The sequence below is a fragment of the Berghia stephanieae genome, chromosome 5 (genome assembly GCF_034508935.2).
Source record: "Berghia stephanieae isolate SIO BIC M18660-M18661 chromosome 5, UCSD_Bste_1.3, whole genome shotgun sequence".
Taxonomy (NCBI): domain Eukaryota; kingdom Metazoa; phylum Mollusca; class Gastropoda; order Nudibranchia; family Aeolidiidae; genus Berghia; species Berghia stephanieae.
In genome coordinates, this window is record NC_088364.1 from 56,232,357 (window position 1) to 56,254,676 (window position 22,320).

Consider the following 22,320-nt stretch of genomic DNA (forward strand, 5'->3'; position numbering starts at 1 on the left):
ACTTTGCTTTTAATTTGAAATCTACCTCTGTACCATTTTCTTGGGTCCTTTTTTTAAAACCATAAATCTAGCTTTTTTTTTCTTTTCTATTCTTTTTTTTTATTCTTGCTATCCCCCAACTTCTTCCATGTACTTGCGCTGTAATGACCATAAAGGATTTGAAGCGCTGTAAAACTCTTTAAAACCAAAGAAAGCAAGTTGATGTGGAACTAATTGGATGCAGACTAGCTGCAGGGATGTATTGCTCTTCTGATCTCTGTTGAACTAGTCTCCTTCTGACTAAAGAAAGGTGATGTGGTGCTCAATTAATTCTTTCCAAACAACAGATCTTTAAACACTCGCACACATGAAAAAAAGCACTACTTTGACCAAGCTGCTAGGTGTTTTGTTATTTTTTGTTCTGCTACATATAGTGGGCAGAGGGGTCACTTGCTGTCTTCTATCCCTCAATATTTGTTTTCTAATTTGCTTTCTCTCTTTGTCTTGGAATGAGATTACTACTACTTAGTTTTGTCCTGGCCCTGACATAGGTCCTTTGCAGGGAGGGAAGCAGTCAATAGTTTGGGAGTTATTTGTAAATCAACTGTTCACCCGACCGCTGTCTAAGAGTCCTTTGCTGAGATGAAGCAGATGGGTTAATTTTTTTTTGTTTGTTTCCGTTGAGAGGTGATGCTTTTGCTTTGCAAATCATTTCTTAATTTATTATTATTAGTTTTCATGAGCGTTTAAATTAAAAAAGATAAAACATGCCAGAGAACCCATCTTGGCGGGCTTATTTGTGTGGCTATAATATGGTCTAGTGGTATGACACTCGCTTTCGCATTGGAAGGTCCTGGGTTCGAGCCTTGCGCATAGTCGAGTCCTTGGAAAAGGCTCTTTACTCACATTCTCTCACCACGGTGTAAATGTACCGGCGTTAACAGGTGTCTTTGTCCGAAAAATTGTAATATCGCCTAACAGGCGTCATGTCCTGTCCTACATGTTAAATGTTGCTGTTGACCAGGGACCCCTTGTAAAGACCTTTGAGCACATTTAGTGGATATTGCGCTATATAAAGCTCAATCTTTTTTTTGAAACTAGACACACATTCCAATTAAATTTAAACTGATCCCATGTCTTACCTTATTTGGACGCTTAGCTTATTGGGTGGGGTCTTTGACCTTCCATGGTGGGAGGAAGTCACGCTTTATCTTCTATCCCCTGTATTTGTTTTCCGAGTTGCTTTCTGTCTTTGTCTTGGAATGGGATCACTTAGTTTTGTCCTAGCCCTGGCCGGAGTCCTCGACTGTGAAGGAAACAGTCAAATATATGGTAATAGTTTTGGGAGATGATTTTTTTTTCATTGTAAATCATCTCTCCGTTACATTTTTTTGGTTTCAAATATATAATGGTTTGTAAACATTTGAGCGTATTGCTTTTAGTGGGGACCTGTACTTATTTCTCGATAAGACTTTTAGATGATCAGAAACTCCCTACACTCAATAACACAATAATGGAGAAAGTCACCACATAATTGTATAAACTGCAGTGATGGGCAATCTTTTGCAGATAAAGACGTTGAACTTGAACTTGATAGTGCGCCCTTGGAATCTACATCCGTTCCCTATTTTAACCTTTTCTTTGTCTTACTTTTTCTTGTGTGTCTTCAATTGTAAATCTTTAACTTTTTCGACAACCCCATTTTCTTCCTTTTTACGGGCGCTGAAAGGACCTAAACGTGTACAAACTCCGTAAAACCCTAAAAAAAAAAAAACCCAAAAAACAAACTTAGGCTTAGTTCTAAGATATTTATTATTAAAATTTGACATTATCTTCCTCTTTTACTGACGCTGAAATGACACAAAAGTGTTGTACCCGTCGTAAAATTCATTTTAAAAAAACAATCATAGGTGGCATTCTGACATTTTCACGGAATTAGACGAATCGGCTTTCAATTTTATGACATAAACGTGTCCCAAGCGACGTAAAATCTTTTAGACAGACCCTGACTGGAGTTATTTTATTTGAAAAGACCAATCAGATGTGAGCGTTTTTCTGTGAGAGTGAGCGTGTAACTTTAGTCCCCTTTCATCATCCATCGTGGCTTGTACTCTTGAACACAATGCCGGTCAGCTGTCTCCACGCATGTCCGAGAAACCGTAACTGCCTCTTTCTGATGGTATCTATCAGCATTCTTCCCTTTCTCACTTTCGCCAACACTTCCTCGTTCGTATACTTATCTGTCCATGATAACATCAACATTCTTCTATACTTCCACATAACAAATACCTCTAACCTCCTAGTACATTCTTTGTCAAGCGTCCACCTTTCACAACCATATAAAAGGGTAGGATTGTAGGATAACATATCTTCAACTTTAGTCCCCTAAGTATCATTTTTTAAAAATAGTGTGTAATTGAAATCAGAATGTCTCTATTATAGGAGGATTCCTACCGGTGTTTGAACTGAGCACATGGTTAGATTGCTGATGAGTGACAGATAAGCTTTGTCTTGAGTTTTCTTTGGTGCCTATGACATAAAAGTACAGATTGCATGCACTGGACTATGTGTGTGTGCTATGTACTATGTACCTACCATCTTTTCTTCTTCTACTACTACTACTATTATTATTATTATTATTATTATTATTATTATTATTATTATTATTATTATTATTATTTGTAAGGGCGCGCTAGAACTTCTAACCGTGAATCTTCGCATGTATTTCAAAACGGTTATTTCCCTTGTATCAGAATTCATCACGTTGAAAGCGATTTTTCTTCTGTTTCCTCATTTTCTTTCGGAACTGTTGATCGTTTGATATGATGTAGCGATATGAATGTACAGAGGTATTATGGAACGGTTAACAATGGATTTGATATTTCGTAAAAGTCACCATGAAAGGACCCAAAACAATAATATGTTGACCTGGCCAGACTAGGTCACACACCTTAATAAATGGCACGCAAGAGCCAAAAATAGATAGGCTGCATTTTTCGGGCAACCCCTTTGAGCTAACACATCAGTATCGTGTGCAAAGATTGAAAATAAACAGAGAAGGTAGCCCGTCTCGTGTTTCTCGTCGTCCGCGAAGCTTCCGACAGGGCAGCACACAGTGGCACATTAGCACACAATCTACAAATACCTACACTCTCTACTATACAAACACACCTTCTCCTCTTCATGTTGAGTTGTTGAGTGTTGAATGCCGAGTGACTGGCGAATGAGTCAGGTCATCAAATTCTTTTCTCAGATTTAACGGATATCCCAATCTGTCTTCAAATAGCATATACGCTACAATAATACTAAAGACACTTTTTGTATTATACATAACGTCTGTGATTATATTGTGTATTATTTCAAAATGAGCAACGTGGAATTCAAACCAGGTGAAAAACTACAGATTCATTTGATGCGACCGGGCCAGAACACACCTTGGGGGTTCCGACTTCAAGGAGGAATTGACTTTAGTACACCACTCTCAATCCAGACGGTAAGTGCGAATCGTTAATTACAACCTTGAAACCAGGGAATCAAACTGATTGCATTTAAAATTCGATAATTAAAAGTACTAATTAAATCTCATCAATGGGCTACACACACACACACACACACACACACACACAGAGAGAGAGAGAGAGAGAGAGAGAGAGAGAGAGAGAGAGAGAGAGAGAGAGAGAGAGAGAGAGAGAGAGAGAGAGAGAGAAATAACGTGAAACTGTGCGCTTATGGTTTGACAACTCTATGTGTGTATGACGCATTTTATATATAATTTTATTGAAGACCTGAAAAGCATGTAGGACAGTACCAGGCAGAGCAAAGGGAAGAGGACGAAGACATACTTTGATAATTTAGGAGGTAATCAGGAGGTCTGAGGTTCGATCCCCAGTCAAGGCAGCTGATTTTTTGGGGATTGTTTTTTCTTTTATTTTTTCTGCTTTGTCTGGCACTGTTTAATACATACTCTTTCAGATTTTTGTCTTACACCAGTGCCTGTTCCCTAATTTGTCACTAAATTTTATTGGCATTTCTGTGTTTTCGTGTTGATGAATGCGCACAAACGAAATATTTATTTTTACCGCCCTCCCCTAAACAGAAAATAGAGGGCCTGATCTGTTTTCCCCTCTGCCCCTTCTCCCATATTACTTGTCCTAATAATTACAACACCCCACCAGCGCTTTGTCATTGGTTAAACGAGACATATGAAGCATAGTCCAAGAAATACTGGAAAAGACTAACAACGCGATAAATTTAAATAGATAAATGGAACGTTCCTCAAATCTTACTTAATTCATCCAATAGCGCTCGAATTTCAAATTGGTGTCAAATTTTCAGTATTAACTACACTGTGCTTAAAATGGCCGCTACTTTTTTTTTCTTTGGGCAAGATTACTTATTAATAATATTTTTACCCTATTGGCAGGCTCACTTTCTTTCATACCAGAGTCCAGTGCGTTGTTATAAGTAACGTGCCTTAGCCAAGATCCAAGGACACCATCCTACCAAATTGAGCCTCTTACTATTTCTAACAACAGCCTCTGTGCAAAACAATGGTTCCACTCACGTTCATTCATTCACCCCTCTCCCCCTGCATTCTCAAATTTTCTAAACCCCCCCCCCCCCTTTCTCTCTCTCTCTCTCTACCTCTCTCTCTCTCTCTCTCTCTCTCTCTCTATCTATCTATCTATCTTTCTTCCCTTCTGTCATGCTATCTCACTCCTATTCCGACTTCCTTTCTATACTCATCTTTATGTCTCCCTCTGTGTGTATGTTCGTGTGCGTATGTTTGCACGTGCATGTTTGTATACCCTCATATCTCTCTCACTCTCTCTCTCTCTCTTTCTCTCTCTCTCCTCTCTCTCTCTCTCTCTCTCTCTCTCTCTCTCTCTCACACACACACACATACAACGTAACCAACCAATCGACTTTATAGATGTCGCTGAACCAACTCCATTCCTCCTTTCTCAAGCTTATGTTTTTTTAACCCTTTCCCTCTCCCCCGCTCATCGACATTTTTGTAATGTAAACATTATGTAATGTGTAACATCGGGTGCATGGGTGAAAGTTCGCCGGAAAAATCCGGCATGGCCGGATTTTTATTTTTGAAAAAGAGGTCTCGCCGTTTTTTTTTTTTTGTCTGGCCGGAATTCGAAAATGAAAAAAACCGGCAACTGTATAATAATATAATTAACTGCACTTCTGTTTTTTCCTCTTATTGGTAGTTGCAGGATTTTTTTTTCTGAGCACCTGCCTTTGCAGGATTAATATCATTGAGTAACTTTCACCCATGATCGGGTGTTATATTGCACATATTACTCATCCATTGTGAAGACCTAGTTAAAGCCACACCTTTCTAATAATACTGCTCAGAGGAAGAGATAAAAGAAAAGGCAAAACAGATTAGAGTGCCTAGTTTGTGGCTTTCCAACTTTTTATGGGCGGCTTAATATTCAAATTACACAAAACACTGTCATAATATTAAACATTTTTTATTATATATATATATATAATACATATATATATATATATATATATATATATATATATATATATATATATATATATATATATATATAAATATAATATATATATATAATATATATATATATATATATATATATATAATATATATATATATATGTGTGTGTGTGTGTGTGTGTAGTCTGAACTACTCCTCGTCTTCATTAAAACATCATTCTCGTTATTATGACCATCACATCATCATCGTCATCATCATCATCATCTTAGTCGTCATTTTTTGTCCTATCACGTTAAGCACAGCATCACAACGTTCCATTTCCATCATCGTCATTCCATTTTCATGGTTCATTCAATTCGATTCGGGGCCTTTCACACTAACAACCTACATATTATTTATCATTTAAACATTTGGTCAGAAAACGTTCACTTCAAATATCGGTTGGTTAAAATGAAACCCAATTTTTTTTTTTCACTGACTTTCCGGGAGAAACGATTATAGTAAAGTGTTTAGTCCACGAAACCCTGTGATACAAAATATACAAATTATTTCTTGCTTACTCCTTGAAATATAACAGGCGAAAACATAAGTACATGTCTCGTGTCAGCGACCTCTCCCCTTATATTTGTGTCACGATGTAACCGTGCTGGTGTCAACTTGACCTGATTTGATTTTAAAAAAAATAAATACACAATAAATTCAGTTTCAGAATAAGTACAAGACCCTTGGAACAGGAGTTTATCTCAGTTTTTGTATCGTTAAACCGACCGTAATGATTGCTTTTTACCTTTGGAATCGTGTCAACCCAGGGTCGGATAATTAAGTCAGTGTGCCACTTTCAAATCTCATGTACGTTTAATGCTATTTAGTAAAAATAGCAAGATAGAAGTTTATTTTTTTATATAGTTTTTTTTTTTATTGCAGTCTGTTGAGTACGGTTTACTTGAAGATCAAACTTGGCAATTATCATCATTAGTTCATAGCATTTGTTTATGTGTCATAGTCATAATGATGCTGGGCCTTACAACCTTCCCGATCTTGAGCGATGTTCACAACTGGGCACGATGCTCGGTGTTGTTCAATAAATTAAATTTTATGCATCGCTGCAGAGTTTCAAAGTTTGCGATAAGGAACTAAAAAATGGAAGGTACTTATGCGATGGTGATGATAGCACACACACAACCTGTTACCTACATGCATTACAATCGGGTAAACACACTTGTATGCTGGCATTCGTATTTTAAACTTGACTTTATCCCAGGCATGCTGATGCATGTGTCTGAGCAAGTTATAGGCCTATTGTGAATATCGACAACAGCTTCTAATGGTGTCATACTACTATGTTATGATGATCCGTGACGCAAACTCATCGCCGCAGTCGTATACGGTCGCGAACCTGCCCGGAAGCTTCGTCACAGCGCAATGTTCAACTCGATGCTCTGCGGTTTCGAGCTCTTGACCACAACGGTTCTCGACATAAGTCGATTCGCTGCCACCATTGCTGCCACCCAATGACTCCTCTTGCTCGTGGAGAAGCCTGGCAACTTCTCCCCCAGTTTCGAGGAGTCAATGTCACCGTCCCTCGAGGGATTAAATTCGTCCAAACCGACTTCCATCTAGTGCGGGTCGCAGAAAATAAACAAAAATAAAATAAAATTCCATTTGTTCATCTTATAGGGGAAATTCGTCTGTTGGGAAGACTGGACTAACCCAGGCGTCAGCAGCAGTGCAGCGCCACAAATTGAGGTAGGGCGAGGTGACTTGCTCAAGGCCACACAGTGCAGCGGCGGGTGATCGAACTCGGTACCTTTCGGGTACGAAGCAAAGACCATACCGCTGAGCCACGCTGCTCCTCAACTATTGTAATATACATATAGATTTATAATAGTTGAGCATACGACCCATGTCTATGCAGCTCTGTCCGAAGTCAGGGAAGCTACCTACAAGGGTTGCCGTGACTTATTTCGGCTCTACACAGAGGGGTATCGTTCGAGAGGGGTATCCCCCATTCCCTCTCTTTTTGATTATTGAATATCGGCATCGCCTTGTCCACAAAATTGTGCCAAAAGGGAAATAATTTTCAGACTGAGGGCCTGTCTTGCCAACTCGGGCTTTTTGTGTGGAATGATACTGCTGTTCACTGACAGAACATTTTACCTTTTTGGTCGGAACAGTTTTTCTTCTACTATCGATCAATTTAAATGACCGAGTCCCAAATTTGCCAAAAAGCTACAACTTTAGACCCCATTGAAGGCTCTGGTTTGAAACTTTTTGACCAGTCGAGGGTTTCTTTAGCCTCTTGATTTTTGATGAAAATGTTTACTGGTCAAGATGAAAACAAAATATAGTATTTCGCCAGTGTACAGCATAGTACTTCCGTATGACCCTGAGAGCCATAAGGGTCATAGAAAAAAAAATAGAGTCTGAGTTAATCTCAACCATACACAGTTAAAATTACTCGCTACCCTTTGGATAGTCAATCGAAAAGTACTTTTGGGCAGATCTTCTATCAGACCCAAATACCTAATCATTGATGGCTAGAATAAAACAGCCAGGAGGCAGCGGAACAAGAATAAAAGAAGCACCAGAAAACGTGAACAAAAACAAAATGTTGTCTCAACTTGTGATCTTAACTTTTTACATTAAAAAAAAATTGTTTGCCTGTGAACAAGTGCTTTAACCATTTAGCTACCGTGATCCCCTTTTGGTAATGTGAGCGATGAAAACTTATCGACTATCCACCTATTGATCTGATCGACGATTATTGCGTTGTCGGAGTGGCAGCTCTGTTTTGTTTACATTTAATTTTAACTGTACAAGACAGCCTTGATTCAATGGTTGAACGTGTCAATGACACCAGTGAACAGTGAGGTGGAAGAATGTGTGCTTTAGGCCAGGGCAGGGCTCTTTCGTATTCGATTGTGTGTCAATAGCTCAAAATCAACCTGCATTAAATGATACTCAGTAACATTGGCATAACAAAATAATAATAATAATAATAATAATAATAATAATAATAATAATAATAATAATAATAATAACATAATAATAATAATAATAATATATACTAATATATAATAATAATAATAATAATAATAATAATAATAATAATAATAATAATAATAATAATAATAATAATATAATAATAATTAATAATAATAATAATAATAATAATAATAATAATAATAATAATAATAATAATAATAATAATAATATATAATAGATATATATATATATAGTAGTAGTAATAATAAGTATATATATATATAGTATATAGATATATAGTATATATATATGAGAGATGATAGTAGTAGTATAGTAGTATAATAGTATAGATAATATATATATATATATAAGTATATATGATATATAGATATATATAATAATAAGTGTAGAGTATGTAGTTAGTAGTAGTGTAGTAGTATATAGTATATAGATAATATAATAATAAGTAATATATAGTATATATATAATAGTAGTATAGATAGTATGATAGTAGTAGTAGTAGTAGTAGTAAGTAATATAATATATATATATAATAGTAATATATAAGTATATTTAATAATATATATATATAATATAATATATATAATAATATAATATATATATAATAATAGTAATAATATATTAAGTTAATTATATATTATATAATTATATATATAATATAATATTATTATTAATTATTATATTATTATTATTATTATTATTATTATTATTATTATTATTTATTATTTATTATTATTATTATTATTATTTATTATAAAGAAATATAATTATTAATTATAATTATTTAATAAGCACATGCTTATTGAGATTAAGACATCTGATTATTTTTTATTGTCCGGACGTTGACACAATAAATGACACCACCGATATCAAGATAAACTTGGGACTACGCGGACATTCCAAAGCTATTTCTCTCTTAGAAAATCAGCAACAGTAAATAGCAGTAGTCTACGTTGTGATTGTTGGACTGCATCGTGCGATCATGATTTAGTTGTCGTTTTTAGACAGAAGAAATCAGCGCTGTTATAGACTGAGGGTAGGATGGCCGCATGAAACACGCTTTCTTCGGGTTATCTCTTGTCAAAGCTACTACATATTATGAAGTAAAGCAAGAAGTTTGGATAATAACCCAAAGACTGGATGAATCAGTCAGCCTTGGCCGTCCCACATGACTCACAATTTCACGGTTGATTTACACCATGGAAGGCGATGACGTCAAAGAGTTTCTTCATTCTTTTGTCCTATAGTGATGAATTATGATGATGATGATAATAATGATAATAATAATAATAATGATAATAATAATGATAATAATAATAATAATAATAATAATAATAATAATAATAATAATAATAATAATAATGATAACGCTAATAATAATAATAATAATAATAATAATAATAATAATAATAATAATAATAATAATAATAATAATGATGATAACGCTAATAATAATAATGATAACGCTAATAATAATGCTAATAATAAGAATACTTATGATGATGATGATGATGATGATAATAATAATAGTAATATTGGTGATGATATGGTTATTATCATGTCGTCGTCATCGTTTATGACCCATTAAGGTAGTGATTTATTTAATGTTTCCTTGTAAAGCGTTTAGTACTTGACAGTTAATATTTTGGAATCAAAAATAAAATTTAAAAAATTATTTATATATTTATTTTTGTTGTTGTTGTTAAAACCTTGAGGGTCATCTTAATGAAATTAAATTTGAAGCAAGATGTCTTGGCCATAATGAGAAAGCGTTTTGTCGTGAGGCAAGGCAGCACAGTATGTTGCATGTCTCTGGTCTTGAGAGATAAGAGAACTCGGCGTCGTTTGCATTAATCCACAATAAGAACACACCGCTTGTGTATGTATTTTGGTTGGTTCAGCGTGGCACCAGATTAATTTTGGGTGGATGCACCAGAAAAACGCCTATTCATCCGGACATTGGAATTGTCCAACTGCAACAAAAAAAAAAAAAAAAATGTTTGGACTGCTATAGGATATTATAAGATCAGGAAAGCGTCATAACAAATGCTTTAGTGCGAGATAATTTGATTAGAACATATTCGATTTAGGATACATATAATAAACAGTCTCATAAACATACAGTCATCATTTTAATAAACTACCGACCTGGTGATTGAAATTAAAGCAGCAGTTAACATATTTCCCGATTCCGAGGGAAACTGCAATTTGCAACCTAAACAATGAAATTTGGTTAATCCAAATAGAACATCAAAATTTCCAACACAATTCTTATTCAGCCAACAACAAATTGTTCGAGAATTAAAATTTTCGATATTGCTGTTGTTATTGTTGTTGTTGTGTGTGTGTTTTTTGTTTGTTTTTTTTTTGTTTGTTTGTTTGGTTTTTTTTTTTTTGTGTTTTTTTTTGGTGTGATTGATATTGTTGTTCCCCATGCCGGTCCATCACTCCGGGGGTTATTTTTTATCACATGTTTTTGATTGTTTTATTTTTATACAATTGTTTTTGTTGTTGTCACTGATGTTGCTATATTTGTTTATGTTTTATGTTTTTGATGCTGCTATTGTTGTATAATCCAAAAATCCTTCAGGAAGAAGGGATAAGATCAGATTCGGCAGGACGGAGTGGGTGGCCGGTGGGGAAGGAAGTAAATAGACAGAAGGCCGTGCATAAAATTAGTTCCCCACACTCCTTTGCTCGAAACATCGGAAAAGAAAACAAATATAAGAAAGAACGCATTCAAGTTTGCCCTGAAACTCGTTTCAATATCTCGATTAAACTGACTTCATTCAAAACTCCTGGATCCGATCGTATTGGGATGAGTTTTATAATCAAAATTTTAAATACATGTTTTTTTTTTTTTTGTTTTGTTTTTTTTTTTTGGTTTGTTTTGTTTTTGTTTTTGCTTTTGTTTAGAGTACGACAGAGCATACCCTACGGACCGTGTCAGTAATGCCACGGATATTTTCAGGTTCAGGGCTTTAGATAGGTCTAATTCTATATAGCTAACAGGCTATCAATAAACCAATGTCCAATTTTGAAGCAGCTGTTCGTGTCAACCAGGAAAGGAACTCTGGGTGGGGATCCTGACCTCCCATAGCGGGCAGGGAGGTACATACTGTGTCTTCTATCCCCTTATATCTGTTTTCCAACATGCTTTCTGTCTTTGTCTTGGAATGAGATTACTTGGTTTTGTCCTGGCTCTGGCCGGAGTCCTAGCTGGGAGGGAAACAGTCAAATGCATAGTTATTGTTTTGGGAGATGATATTTTTTCCTTGTAAATCATCTCTCTGTTATGTATTATTATTTTTATTTTGAATGTATAATGTAAGCATTTGAGTGTATTCCTCTTTGTTGGATTTTGTGCTTGTGTCTGGATGAGACTTGTAGGTGATTTCAAACTAAGTACATTGGTGGTATGCTCTTGGAATCTACATCTGATCCCTATTTGTTCTCAGATACCCTTTGTCTTACTTTTTCTTGGGTACTTTAATTGTAATTCTAGAACTTTTTACTATCCCATTTTCTTCCTTTTTACTGGCGCTAATATAACCTAAATGTGTTGCAAGCGCCGTAAAACCCTTAAAAACAAACAAAACAAACAAGGAAAGGAACTAGACCCCATTAGATAAAACTAACCAAACAAAACTTGAACTTGTATGTATGTATATATATATATATATATATATATATATATATATATTATATATATATATATATATATACATTAACAACGCCATTATCACATATTATCTCAGTCGTCTATAGTGCATCATTCATCCTGTTTTGTTGATAAAGGGGAAGCCCGAAACGTCCTCATCTGTTTTCGTTCATTTAATCGAGACTTACATTCAATTTCACATTGTTATTTATTCCATACAAAAAATAGGAAGGAAGTGTCGGTCAATATTAACAGTATTTATTATTGTAAGTAATTTTCCACGATAGCCTTCCCCTTTGCTTATTTTACCACAGGTTCCAAGACGGTACAAAATGGGGCGTAGATTAAACCTTGCTCTTGGTGTCCTTTACCTGCGAGTTACCCACCGACTTATCTAAGGTTATTTATTTACTGAATGCACCGATTATATTTATATTATGCTCTTTAATGCATGTGTATCACAAAACACACACACACACACACACACACAAACACACACACACACAGATACATACTCTCTCCTCTCTCTCTCTGTCTCTCTCTTCTCTCTCTCTCTTTCTCTCTCTCTCTCTCACTCTCTCTTTCTCTCTCTCACACAGAGCGAGGGAGTCGGAAAGCGAGAAAGAGTGTTCATCTCTCTCTCTCTCTCTCTCTCTCTCTCTCTCTCGCTCTCTCTCTCTCTCTCCCTTCACTCTCTGTGTTTATGTGTGTGTGTGCGCGTGTGTGTGCGTGACTGTGTGTATGTGCTTGTGTGTGCATATGTGTGATTGCTGTATATTTTTTAAGTAGTAGGTCCGTGTCTTAATGTATATTTGTGAATGCTGGTGTGTGTATGTGTGTTTGTGTGTGTGTATGTATGTATGTGTGTTTGTGGTTGCGTGTACTTGATGGTAATTAGGTGCATGTACTTATCCAAATGTTTTGAGCCAGCTAAATTGTCTTCAAAAGTCGTGACGTCATCCCGCGCAGCAACGCATGGTAACGAACCGACTGGCTCTAAACAGTCGAGAAAAATGGCGACACTAACTTTATTTCCATCTCCGCCCTTATGAAATACTTCTCCAATGAGCATAAAAGTGTCTCGCGAGGTGAAAATCATCATCAGTCAGGTCATGTTTTGACTTTCACTTACTCAGATGGCATGATGTTCGCAAAGTTCAAGCCAGCACGAAGAATAAAGAGTATTCTGTGAAGGTTAGTCATTTCGTCTTCTGACTCTCACTCTCAAAATCTCACATCCCCGTAAAACTACTGTTGGATAATAATCAGTTTACTTTGAGTTTAAGTTGATTTAGTATATCCAATGGAAAGATTTTACTGTTTACGTTCGATTTTGGTTAGAGAGAGAGAGAGAGAGAGAGAGAGAGAGAGAGAGAGAGAGAGAGAGAGAGAGAGAGAGAGAGAGAGAGAGAGAGAGAGAGAGAGAGAGAGTCATTGAATCATTGTGTTTTTATCTTATGGACCACGGACTTTGAGTCTTTGACTTTGAGGTCTTGCTTCGCTAATTTTCGTTGCAATTGACTATAGTCTACGACATACTATTTAGTATCGTATTGTAACCTTTATTATAATACTCATATGAGTATGAGCATCACAATCACCAATCACGCTGGACATTTTATTATACTTCATGTGGTAGGCATAGGGGCAGCGTGGATCAGCGGTACGGTCTTTGCTTCGTACCCGAAAGGTACCGAGTTCGTTCACCCGCCGCTGCGCTGTGTGGCCTTGAGCAAGTCACCTCGCCCTAGCTCAATTTGCGGCGCTGCACCGCGGTTATTCCAGTCTTCCCTGGGAATAGACCCTAGAGACAAATTTCCTCTATGGGATGAATAAAGGGAATTTTATTTATTTATTTAGACCAGTGTTAGTCACGGTAAACTAAACTTCCTATTGGGTTAAGGTGTAATGTAAATGTTGCTGCTTGAAACTCGAAGAGATCAATAACATTGTGAAATTGAATGTGAACTTCAATTTAATATACGAAAACAGATAAAATGGAGGTTTCGGATTTCCCCTTCATCAACAAAGCAAGATGAATGAAAGAACCACTTAATTTTTTTTTAATTGAGCTTTTATATAGCATAATATCGACTAAATGTGCTCAAAGTGCTTTACAAGAGGTCCCTGGCCAACAGCAACATTTAACATGTAAGACGGGACATGATGCCTGTTAGGCGATATTACAATTTTTTCGGACAGAGACAACGCTGACAAGGGCCAGGTACTCATTTGACACCTGAGTACGGTGAGAGATTGTGAGTAAAGAGCCTTCTCCAAGGACTCAACTATGCGCCGAGCGAGGCCCAAACCCAGGACCTTCTGATCTAAAAGCGAGTGTCATACCACAAGACCACAACAGACGTTTTATTAGTTTGTTTGTTTTTTGTCTATTGAGCATGGTCGCAGCTCTAAATTTGAATCTTTTATTCTTTTACTTCCACAGATCTATCTTGATGATGCCTTGGGTTGATTCAGTCCAAAACTAATTTGTCATATTTTATTTAACAATGTTAATGACATTGAACATACATCGATACAACAATGCCATAATTTGTCATGTTTATCATGTAAAATCATGTATGGGTGACCTACAAAACCATTATTTTGAATGGTGATTTGATGATGATGAACAAAATATGTGTGTTGTACAAAATAAATGGCAAAGCTAACAAAATGCAGTCTCCTTAACAAGAAGAGACTGGAGATTGACAAGTGCTGCAACTAATTGAAAAATAATATCAGATGTTTCTCTTAACATGGTTGGAATATATGAGAGGATGTTAACATTTTTCAGTCTTCCATTAGCCCTCTCAACATGAATTCTACATGAAGCAATTTCTTTTGTTAATAAAATCTCATTTTCAGTAAATTTATTATGTAAAAAGGGAGGGATATTTACATTACTCCTTGAGGTAAAATATCTTGAATCAGGAAACCTTTATCTGCTAAAATTAAATCTCCAGGGCTTAAAATTAAAAGTTTTAGTAATCCACAATTTTGTACAATGACCTTATCCGAGACAGACCCTGGATAAAAGTTTAGAAACAAAATTTATCACACCATTTGGACTCACACCAACAAGAGCTTTAACAGAATTCATGGACCTATAAGAAGAATAAGTTAACCGGTGTTTTATCCATTTCTTTAGGAATAGCAATTTGGTCATCTGTACAATCAATGATCATTCTGCAATTTAGAAATCTTAAAAATGATGATGGAGCTGATAGTTTATTTTTATCTCTAGAAGGGCATGTAACCTTCATAACGTTTTCAAAGAGAAGCTTATGCCTTATGTAAAACATGAATAAAAGTTTGTATAATATTTGTTATAGTACTTTCACTAACGCTAAACAATTGTGAAATATGAAGGTTAGTGTAGTTCTGTCTAAGTTTCATAAGTGTAATGAAAATTTTATCTTTTAATGCCACGGTCTCTTCCTGAACTTCCCATCCACTATAATAAATAATGTTACCTCTAAAGCACTCAACTTATTGAACAATAATATTAAATATTTTAAAAGAATGTACACCTGTCTCCATTCGAAGAACTTTTTCTGTAAGGCTTGAAACAGTGTAAGTGCATTGAATCTAACTAAGTTTGTTTTTTTTAAAGCTAGCTATTCCCTTATGTTTGTCTGTAATTTCTTGTTCTTGAATTAAATTTATTGTTCTATTTAAAATATCCTCACTTGTTCTACAATCTGTTTTTTTTAAAGATGGAATCCTGTGATGATGGTGACGAGAGTTGAGATGATGATGAGGGAGAAGATAATGATGATGAGGATGATGATGAGGAGGAAAATAATGATGATGAGGAATCTGGTTTTTTTTAAAGGTGGGACTTTGTGATGATGATGAAGAGAGTTGAGCTGATGATGATGATGATGATGATGATGATGATGATGATGATGATGATGATGATGATGATGATGATGATGGTGATGATGATGATGATGATCATCATCATGATGATGATGATGGTGGCGGTGGTGGTGGTGGTGGTCTTCTTGATGTTGGTGCCAATTGAGATGGGGTGGGAATTCCTTGTGTCACTTTTCTTTTCTTTCTTTCTGGCTCTGATGGAAATAATTTATTTTTATTTCTGTCAAACAATTCAGGGAGGTTGGCTTTGTCACCATCTCTGAAGTGACAAGAACACACTCTTGATGATGATGTTGGATCTTTTGTCCTTTCTCCTGAAAAGAAAAGATTAAAAAAAAAACAGTAATTCTGTTGGGCATATTGATATTATTTAATTTGATAAGTACTTTGTTTTAGACTATCTTGTTTGACACCAGCTCAATGCATGATAAATCAAAGGTGTGCAAGAGACTAGGTTACTGGTGGGTCTCTCGCCTGTCTTTTATGAAATCGCACATTCAGCAAAATGTCGCCCTTCCTCATTACTTCTTTTGATGATTTTGACTAGGTATATAAAAATATGAATTCTTAAATTTACACATTTAAAGTTGATCTTGGGATTGAGTGGGGCAAGACTGGCGTTTTCTATTTATTTCAGTCAGTACTGTACTGGCCAGTGCGGTGATGAAAACGTTGGAGTGTCAACAATCGGGCATTGGTAAAGGAGAGAGGTCCCTGCCGCCATCTTGCTTTGTTCACACAGAGTTGCCACCTCGGCTGTCGGGGAGGGGAGGCATGGCAGAGAATCAGAGAAACTTTCCAAAAAAGAGGAAAGTGAGAGAGAGAGAGAGAGAGAGAGAGAGAGAGAGAGAGAGAGAGAGAGAGAGAGAGAGAGAGAAATATCTGCGTGAGGGGGGGGGGGGGGGGGGGGGGGGGGGGAAGGTTCCGTTGTTTTATTTATTTATTTTCATTTTGCCATAAAGGTATCGAGTTTAAAGTAAGATTTTAACAAATATTTTCTTCTCTTTCTTCTATTTTTCTCCTTTTAAAAAAATTATCACTTATCAGTAGAACTGAACTCTCATTCAGTTCATAGTTTATCTATCAGCCTCAGCATCAAAACGTGTAGATTGAGATATCATTTTTGCTTCAACTTCAATAAAAACCTAGTTTGGAATGTATTTTTATTTATAAAATATACACTTTAATCATAAAATATAGGTCTACGTAAGCTAGAACTTGACCTAGATCTAGACTACGAACTCTATCAAATGTTCGACGAGGCGTGCGTGCTTACCTGACTAAAGTGATCCACTTTTTCCTCAATTTGTTGTCTGCCTCTCCATTTGGAAATCTGTAAAACTTGCAGGAGTGACTCTCTGACTGGTGCAGACAATCTGGTACAAAACACTGGACCATATTTAAGATAAAAATTGTTTTTTGAGCGATTTTCCAATTATTCCTTTCCCGGACCAAGCACGGATTTTTTTGTTTAGAGCCAGCCGGTTCGTTGCTAGGCGGACGTGACGTCAGACTGTGGAATCCTATTATGTGAATTCGTTCTTTCCTTGTCTACATAATATCATCGTTATCTCATTTACCACTTTCATTAGAAAATGGGATAAAGAAATATGATCATGGTAATGATGGTGATGATGATGATCATGATCATGGTCATGATGATGACGAAGAAGAAGAAGAAGAAGAAGAAGAAGAAGAAGAAGAAGAAGAAGAAGAGGAAGAAGAATCATCATATATTCCGGTTTCTATAGCGATAAACAGATGATAACAATTGCTTACTCTTCTTATGATAGAACGCTTGTCTACAGCAAATTACTTGCAGCTAGAACCAAACACCCAATCACTGTTGGATGGACGGAGTGTCCAAAAAAAACAAACAAAAAAAATCTCGACTGCACCCCGGATCGATCTCGATCGCTTTGCGCGGGAACTGAGTGCTCTACCTACTGAGACATCTCTACCCACCCCCGCCACTCCAAACTCTCCGATGGCGAGACTGAATTTCTTTTATGTTATTGCTCCCTGTCAAAACAGATGGGTTTTTGAGGTAATGTCAGGGTAATCGATGGGAGAAGTTTTGATGTAAAAAAAAAAATTGAAATTGAGACGACCCGGGCTTTGTTGTAGTTGGAGTGGCATCGCTGTTGGTATAAACAGTTAAAATATTATCGTCGAGTTGGATATATATATATTTTTTTAATGAAACCAAAACGTTTAACTTAACACACATTAATTCCTCGTTCATTTCTCACCTCACCCACCACCTACACAACTACCACAATTACTTAAGTATGTCCTACTTAATTACACGCACTTCTCACCGCTGTCCGTTCCCACATTAATTACCGCTGTCATCTCTAATGTAATATATCGTACTTGCTCACAGCCCGTGACAGAGCTAAGATCGTCATAGCTCCTACGATGAACGTTGAACGCTCTTTTAGTTTGTCTCTGCTACAAGCGACACATAGCGATTTTCTCTTCAAAATTGACTTTGCGTTTAAGTATTATACTCACTAATTTTGTCCGCCAGATCAATAGCACCAGCACTCATAATTGTGTGCACGCTTAAACATTTATAGTCTCATTGAGAAAATGGTGAGAACTAATTCCCCTAATCTTCGCTCAGAAAACAACAAGACAATGGCATTTATTATATTTAAATGTAATACAAATTATTCTGAGTAGATTTGATCAAAATCATAATTTCTCGATGATTGTTAACAATATAAAATTGTATTCACATAACTGGACTGGTCCGTGTCTCTTAAACATTAACATTTCATTTAAAACGGTCCCTTGTAAGCCTGCGTCACTGTTTATTGTTCACTATGTGTGTGTGCGCGCGCGCTCACACGTGTCGTCTTTGTATGTGCGCGCGTATGTATGTATGTATATATATATATATATACATACATATATATATATATATATATGTGTGTGTGTGTGTGTGTGTGTGTGTGTGATTGTTTGTGTGTGTTACCCGTCAGACGAACCGAACAGAGAACTGTTTGACCAGAAGACCACCTCTGCTACAATACAGTAGAAAATACTTGCCCAATTGATGATGCAATGGCTGGCAGATTGCATTCTCTTTCTATTTCTTAACTGATCCACTCGGCCTCCCATAGTGGGCAGGGAGGCACTTACAGTGTCTTCTATCCCCCTATATCTGTTTTCCAACATGCTCTCTGCTTTTGTCTTGGGGTGAGATTACTTGGTTTTGTCCTGGCCCTGGCCGGATACCCTAGCTGAGAGGGAAACAGTCGAATGTACAGTTACAGTTTTGGGAGATGATTTTATTTTGGTCTTGTAAATCATTATTATTATTATTATTATTATTATTATTATTATTATTATTATTATTATTATTATTATTATTATTATTATTATTATTATTATTATTTTGAGTATGAATGTGCTGTTGTGATGATAAAATAATGTGACTGTAATTTTTTTTTAATATTGTAGTTTATAAGTGTGCCATGTCTTTAGACGCGATTTTCTCCGTTTTTTAAATATTTTTTTTACCTCCCTCCCTTCAAATGTGAATAACTTCGGCGCTAAATAAGATAATAACAAAATTCAAGCTGCATTTTGTACAGAAATGTTACCTCTATTCGAATATCTAATAATTTTTTGACAGCTTCTGTCGGATCACCACACATTCACATACATTTTTGAATTTCTTCACCAGGTCAATCCTAATTCTGTGTCAGAGCATTGTGGTCTCAAGCCAGGAGACGCCATTTTGAAAATCAATGACGCCAACTCTGATCAAATGACCCATGACGAGGCCAAGGGGGAAATAATCCGGTCCGGAAACCAAATTGTCATGCTTATTGACAGGTCAGTACTAAAGTGTTCGACAATTCAAGCTATGTTAGCAACATGGAGTCATGGTTAGCAACGATATTTTGAATACCAGAGAAAAAGGGATAGACCGAATGCCGATGACGTCTCGAGTATATCATCCCCGGTTCCTTCCCTTGAGTCGAGCACCACCACCACATAACCATCGCTACCAGCACTACTGCTACAACCACCACATCACCATCCCTACCACCACTACTACAACCACCACCACCACATCACTATCCCCATCACCACTACTACAACCACCATCACATCACCATCCCTACCACCACTACTACAACCACCACCACCACATCACTATCCCCATCACCACTACTACAACCACCATCACATCACCATCCCTACCACCACTACTACAACAACGACCACCACATCACCATCTCTACCAACATTACTACTACAATAACCACTACCGCATCACCATCCTTACAACCACTACTACAACCACCGCCACATCACCATGCCTACGACCAATACTACAAAGCTATCACATCACCATCCCTACCACCACTACTACAACAACCCCCACCACATCACCATCCCTCCCACCACAGTTCTACTACAACAACCACAACCACTTAATCCCTACCACCACTCCTTCTTCAAAAACCACCACCACATCACCATCCTTACCACCACTACTACTACATCAACCACCATCACATCACCATCCCTAACATCACTACAACTACAAATACAACCAAATCATCATCATCCCTGCCCTACCACCACTACTACAACAACCACAACTACAACCACCATCACCACATCACCAAACCGACCACTACTACTACAACCACAACCACCACATCATCATCCCTACCACCTCAACTACAACCACCACCATCACATCACCATCCCCATGACCACTACTACAACCACCATTACATCACCATCCCTACCATCACTACTACCACTACAACAACCACCACCACCACTACAACAACCACCACCACGTTGCCTTCACAACCATCACTACTACAACCACCACCACATCACCATGCGTACCACCACTACTACAACAACCTCTGCCACAGCACCATCCTTACCAACACTACTACTACAATACCCTCTATCGCATAACCATCCCTACCACCACTACTACAACCAGCACAACATCACCATCCCTACCACCACAACTACAACCACTACCATATCACCATCCCTATCACCACTACTACAACCACCATCACATCACCATCCCTACCACCACTACTACAACCACCATCATATCACCATCCCTACCACCACTACTACAACCACCATCACCTCACCATCCCTACCACCACCACTACTACAACCACTATCACATCACAATCTCTACCACCACTACTACAACAACAACTACATCACCATCCCTAATGCTACTACTACATACACCACATCACCATTTCAGATCTTGAAAAAAAAAATAGCTGACAAAATGACAGCAAAGGCAGAGTATTAGAATACCATGAATTTTATCATTCAATCAAATGCATTGATATCTTTAGCTATGTTGACGGAAAGTGAACTTGAGGCCCTTACACTGCCGTGGAAGCAGCAGTTAAGAAATTGAAGTGTCCTCTTTAGCAGAGAAACTAAAGCGTCCAAGGGATAATTCGTTGTTTTTATCCTTGAATTAAAAAAAAATCACCTTGAAAACTCCTTGAATTTCAAAATGGAATTGCTGTAGGAACCCTGTTCTACTTCTTTATTACTTCCACCCTCTGCCCACATACGGTGCCTCTCCCCACTCCCCCCATATTTTGCGCACGTATATTGGTGGAGTTAGAGTCCGAATAGCCACGGGAGACTGTTCAGACACGAAACAAAAAATGAAGAAAATAATAAGAACAAGAACAATGATAAATAAACAAATCAACAAATGAGCTTCAAAAGATAAAGGAATAAAAAAAAATTAGTACCAGTAAAAAAAACAGATAAAACGAAGTTAAAAAAAGAATTAATATTGAAAAATAAGATATCCCATTGGGATTTGAACCCAGGACCTTCCAATCAAGAGTCAAACAGCTTAACCACTACTCACTACCGTGCAGGTCCGCCCAACTTGTGGAGATATTTAATAATGTTTATCTAGAAGAAATTTTTCATAATATGAATTATGCTATTTCTGTTTTGATATTTTAAAATGTAAATTACATACTAGCAGAAAAACCCCCAGGGTATACTGTTGTTTTCCTTTTTTAGTGATTCTGTTTTTGCGATTAACAAAATGTTGAAGCGATATCTACTGTTACATAGTCACTCTATCAGAGCAATATCTAATGTTGCGTTAGGTGTTGCTCTATTAGGGAGATATCTAGTCACTGTCTTTCAAAACATAATTATTTTACCTCCGGACAGGGGTATAGAAACAGAAAGAAGGGGCATTTTTAAGGGGATCTATAGGTCAAAATTTGGAAATATCGATATAATTTTTAGCATTTTTAGT

At 36.7% G+C, this 22,320-nt stretch overlaps 1 protein-coding gene across 2 annotated transcripts in view; it reads left to right on the forward strand.

Moving 5' to 3' along the window:
- The first annotated feature begins 3,099 nt into the window (after positions 1-3,099).
- LOC144973258 (PDZ and LIM domain protein 3-like) overlaps positions 3,100-22,320 on the forward strand; it is a 32,891-nt gene continuing 13,670 nt past the window's right edge. The window contains exons 1-2 of one of the 2 annotated variants that reach the window (XM_078915487.1): positions 3,100-3,472; positions 19,708-19,859. In XM_078915487.1, coding sequence (XP_078771613.1) covers positions 3,344-3,472; positions 19,708-19,859 — 281 coding nt within the window. In that variant the 5' untranslated portion in view covers positions 3,100-3,343. The remainder of the gene's footprint in view (positions 3,473-19,707; positions 19,860-22,320) is intronic. The other variant, XM_078915488.1, reaches the window with a different exon arrangement.